This window comes from Triticum aestivum, chromosome 3A (genome assembly GCF_018294505.1).
Source record: "Triticum aestivum cultivar Chinese Spring chromosome 3A, IWGSC CS RefSeq v2.1, whole genome shotgun sequence".
NCBI classification, from domain to species: Eukaryota; Viridiplantae; Streptophyta; class Magnoliopsida; order Poales; family Poaceae; genus Triticum; species Triticum aestivum.
In genome coordinates, this window is record NC_057800.1 from 606,896,602 (window position 1) to 606,901,795 (window position 5,194).

General features: G+C 46.2%; 1 protein-coding gene across 1 annotated transcript; it reads right to left on the reverse strand.

Annotated features, from left to right (window-relative positions):
* Positions 1–801: 801 nt before the first annotated feature.
* On the reverse strand, positions 802–3,993 carry LOC123058774 (WUSCHEL-related homeobox 5). Its single transcript, XM_044481456.1, has 2 exons — positions 3,532–3,993; positions 802–1,476 (listed from the first exon to the last, which is right to left on the reverse strand). The coding sequence occupies exons 1-2, from the start codon at positions 3,968–3,970 to the stop codon at positions 1,049–1,051; spliced, it is 867 nt and encodes a 288-aa protein (XP_044337391.1). The 5' UTR covers positions 3,971–3,993; the 3' UTR covers positions 802–1,048.
* Between the last annotated feature and the right edge of the window lie 1,201 nt (positions 3,994–5,194).

Genomic DNA, 5,194 nt, shown 5'->3' on the forward strand with positions numbered 1-5,194 from the left:
AAAAATTGTACTGGAGCATCTCATGTTTTAGCATAGTTGGAATATACATGGTCATAAGATACTACCGTAATTTTCTTGGCAGAAAATTCGTCTCTAAAAAGGTGCCTCTTCACAAAGGGGTTTAAAAAGGGATTATTTTGAAGAAGAAAATGCTTACTCAACAATCTTGAGCTTGTAATTTTTACATTGGAAGAGAATATATAGTTAGAAAAAGATTTGACAAGTTAAGCTGAAGCTCATTTTCCTTATGGAAAATGGGCTAACCATTTTCTGGAATTAATCCAGAGAAAGAATGCAACACTAATGAGGGTCAAATTTGTGAAATTTGGTATGTGACAGTAACGCCTAAAACATTAGGTATGTCGAGCAAAATTGTAGTGTGAGATTGACCATGATACTTATCTCGTCTACAATGTTTACACATGATACGCTTGTGTGTGCTTCACACTTCATGACTTAAACAACTAATCGAACAATAAACCTCTTTTTCTCACAAGAAAAGAAAATTCTATACACCTCTGAGTTTCTCTAAGGGGATGTTTGGAGCGCTTATAGTTTGTGTGTAGCCACATGTATTTGTATCTCAAGCGAGAACAAAACGTCGGTAGATATTCAAAACTTACAATCATTTCAAATAGACCTTTAAAAGTAAAAGGAAACTTATATTCTTATGAAAAGGGGGTGATACCTGAAATCTATTGAGAACATTGGCGATTGTTTCATACCCATGGTTAGATGAATGATATGATGAAACAAGCTAAAACCAAAATAGAACATACACCTTGCAATAAAAGAAATTAACTGGACTAACTCAATGAAATTTAACAAGGTTTCCAATGCACGCTTCAAGTTTATGAAGCAATACACATTTTCCTCATAATTATCTAAGTAAACCAACATTCCAACTAAATATCCCATGAAAGAAAACCGGTACATCTACTCAATGGCTTGTCCATGAGACTAAGAGATAGCCTATATGATTTCAACAAAGTACTTGTCGAGCATATCAGCAATCATGCATCACCTTGAGTGGCCTTCACCAAAGATGTCATAGATCGATAGCAATGTGTCTGTTGGGGATCTTGGGACTCTCCGTCTCCCAAGAGATTGACCCTGAGGTCGATGGCCTCACGGAGCCAACGCTCCCGACGCGGCGGGTCTTCCTGCGATTTGCAAAGGAGGGGTACTGTGGGAACAGATTCAGAAGCACGGGGCGGTGGGAGTAGGCGTCAGGCGCCCCGTAGCTGCCGGCGGCCGGGGGGCACTGGAGTATGCGCAGTTGTTGAGTGTTGGAGTTGTTCGGAGATGCTGCCTGGTAGTACATGGCGGCTTGCGCCTGTGCCTGTACATTGCCATGCGCCATCATCTCCGCACTCGGATACATTATCTGCGGCTGCATCTGTGAGTAGTAGGTTGCATTAGCCGTGTCCTGTGCTGCTGACCCTGACATGTAGCATGGCTGCTGCATGTACATTGCTGCAAGAAAAAGGAATATGGATCCAACGAAAAATATGTCAGTATAACCACAATAATAGGCATATTTGGATTGAGAGTATCTTTTGTGTGTTTCCCGTATTTTGCTCAACGTCGAGCAAAATATCGGGAAACAGAAAGCTCATAAACTTACGCTGAATATCCAAACAGATTTCTCTTGATAATAGATAAAGTTGGTTTCGTTGAAACTCACAGAAACAGGAGCAATATAAATCGATCATGGCCATTTTGATCAAGTTGATAAATAAAAAATGGTACAAACAGAAACTACTCGCTGCTGGATTGGCTGGCATGCCTCGTTCCACTGTCAGGCCCACAAGAAATTTTCCGTCTTCCTACAATATGGGCAGGATTTCTTACTAGGTCTGGACACGTCGGTGCAGGATGGTTAATTCCATCTAATCTGGGGCATGCGCGCATGCATGTACAATGCAGAAAAGATTAAAAGAGCTACAGGAGGTAGCAGCAGCAAGATGCATAGCCTAGCCCTGCAACGCAAAATCGTGTGACCATGACTGCAAGGGTTTCCCTGCTCCATTGACACTCTACGCAGCGACACTTCGTGGGAAAGGAATCGGCGTTTGTTTCAACAGGAGGCTATGCACAAAACAACTCTTGTTCGCAAGATTAAAGATGAGATCAGGCTCTGGAATATGGCCGGCGCTGGCATCCCTTTGACCCTGGTTGAGTTGTAGGCTCTGTGTTCCTTTTCTTTCTCTCTTTCCCTCCTTCACCTGCTGGGTGTTTGCCCGCTTGGGCTGTCTCCTTGTTTTTGTCCCCTTCTGATCAATGAATTTGGCAGAGCAACTGCCAACATTCAAAAAAAAAAAACACTTCGTAGGCAAGATGAGAAAGAAAAGGCTTCTCCTCAATTGACCACTCAGAGGTGTTTGCAATGTTGGTCGTGTTGCAGGCAGCCGAGCGCAATACTGGGCGTGTTGCGGATTGACCAGCCTAGCGCTACGCGTACTACAAATCAGCCACACACGCAACCTTATCTCCTCGGGTCATCGTCTTCTTCCCGACACATGCCGTTTTCCCCAAATTGAATTTTCTTTGGCAGGTCATGCCTGTCCAATTCCTCTCCAAGCAGCTACCGCACTGATGCTCCAAGGTTGTTCCCATTGTTACATGGCATCTCCTTGGAGCCATGCACCATCACCGCAATTTTTGTGCAGGGGCGCTACACCATCGCTGCCAGAGAAGACCATCGAACAATGCTGCGAGCGGCAACCCCCGAAGCTGCGAAGGAGCGGCGGAGTCGTGGGTGTGACGACCGCAACAGACGGCGCTGTTGCAAGTTACGGCTGTGAGCAAGGCTGGGTGTCGTGATCTTTGAGCCGGTTGACATATAGTACTGGCAAAGACAATAAACAACAGGTGCCACTACAAGCGAAAAGATGGAGCTACCTTGCATCCGTGCGTGCACATCGTGAGCAAACAGAATATATACTCCCCCATTTCTAAATATAAGTCTTTTTAGACATTTTAAATAGACTTCAACATATGGATGTATGTAGACATATTTTAGAGTGTAGATTCATTCATTTTGCTTTTTATATAGTCACTTGTTGTAATCTTTAGAAAAACTTATATTTAAGAACGGAGGGAGTATAACCAAGCAAGCAAAGCAACCTTGTGCATGCATGCATACGAACCAAACTACCAAAGGGACATCACAAAACAGACAACAGATAGTACAGGTACGTGCTACTTCATTTCACTTTCAGAAACGAACGACTATAGATGAGTCAGCATCCATGCGTGTGCTAGTAATTTGCCCAGATGGATGCCATACCATCCAATCACATGACCAGTTTTGACCAGCAGACGCATGAAAGCCGTGGGGGTTTGCAATGGAAAGTCATAGATGCATATCCCTTCCAGCTAAACCCCAAACGTAAAGCTAGGCTAAGAAACGCACAGGCGCTTTTGGAAGCTAATCAATCAAGATGTACTACATGCCAATTGCCAAAAGCAGATTTAATGGAATGGCGTGTCGAAGGAAGAGATGGAGGGGTTCATGTGCGGACGTACCTTCTCCGTTGCATGCAGGAGTGTTCGGCGCCGGCGGCGCCTGCAGCTGGACCGGGGAGAAGGCGTGGCCGGGGGTCCTGCGGAGCGTGGGCAGCGGCTGGGGACGGCGGAGCTGCCTAGCGAAGTAGTCGGATCTCTGCTGCTGCTTCTGCTTCTGGCGCAGCCGGTTCTGGAACCAGTAGAAGACGTTCTTGCCCTCGATGGGGCCGTGCTCCTGCAGCCTCGCCGTCACCTGATGTATCTCCTTGGCGGTGGGGGTGCGCATCCCCTGGCGGTACAGCCCCTCCAGCAACGCGATTTGCTCCCTGGTGGGCACCCAGCGCGCGTTCGCCAGCGCCGCCGAGTTGTGGGATATCGGCGGGGAGAGGGCCGCCGACGTAGGGGGAGGGGAAAGGGAGAGGATGGTGATGGCTCCGTCGTGGTGTTCGGCGTTCTCCATGGCTAGCTAGGAAAGTATGGGTTTTTGCGTTTGTGTGCGGTTGCGGTCGGGCGGGGTGTTGGGGTATTTAAAGGCGCGTGGGAGGGTGAGAACTGGAGGGGAGAGGCTGGCCGCTGTCGCCGCACAGTGCCGATGGGGCCAGCAGAGGCGCGGCAGGGTGGCGAGACTCGTGTGCCAGCTATTTGCCGTGTACCGCACATGTGATCATGATAAGACACTACACATATAGTAACATACGGGCTGGTACCTATGCCGAAAATAACTTTGTACCAAGTATACCATGTAAACGCGCATGGCCAGTTATGCTTCCTCTGGATCTATTCGGCCATTTAGTAATTCACACGGTCAACGGTTTTCGTTTTTCTTCCCCAAAAGCGCAATCATATTTCTCAGTTGTTGGATCTAGATAGAAATACACGTGAGTTTGTGTGTTTCAGAAGAAAAAATATATATGAAAAGTGAACATATTAGTTGTTATCCTTGTCCTGATCGATCACGTGCATACACATTTGTATGTACACCAAGATACACCATACCGGTGGTGTTCTCTGATACCATTTGACTAAAAAATAACTTCGCTCCAAGTATAGCACGTAAACGTGGCATGGGCAACTGTGCTCCCTCTAAATCCATTGATTCGATAGTCTAGGAAATCACGGTTTATGTTTTTATTTTCTCCCATAAAAACACAAAAATGTTTCTCATTTCTTGTATCTGTGAAACACGCATGAGTTTGTTTGTGTGTTTCATAAAAAATGAAGGAAACGCAAATTAGTAGTTGGTATCTATACCGACCCTGTCCGGACACAGTTGTATGTAGACTACAACTAGAAGAACGCCCGTGCGTTGCAACGGAGCCACATTAACTTTAAGAGTTCAATATTACGACATTGGCGATCTTTTTTACCATCAAATCCTCACACACACAGACACACACTCTCCCTCCGTCTTCCTCACTCTCTATCCCCCTCTCCCTCTCTCTCTAACACACACACATATCCATCTTATTGGGTACGGGACCATAATCCATCTATTTCACACATACACGCTAGTGCATAACAATATGGATTATGTGTATTATATTTGCCACCAGAACTGAGGGAATTAATTTCATGTAAATCGACCAGCCACAGCTCCAAGAATACGCGGACGAGGTGGCTCGGGTCGGCGTCGGCGCCGTCCAGCGCGGGCCACGGGCCCGCTTCCAAGTGCACGTGCAATGCA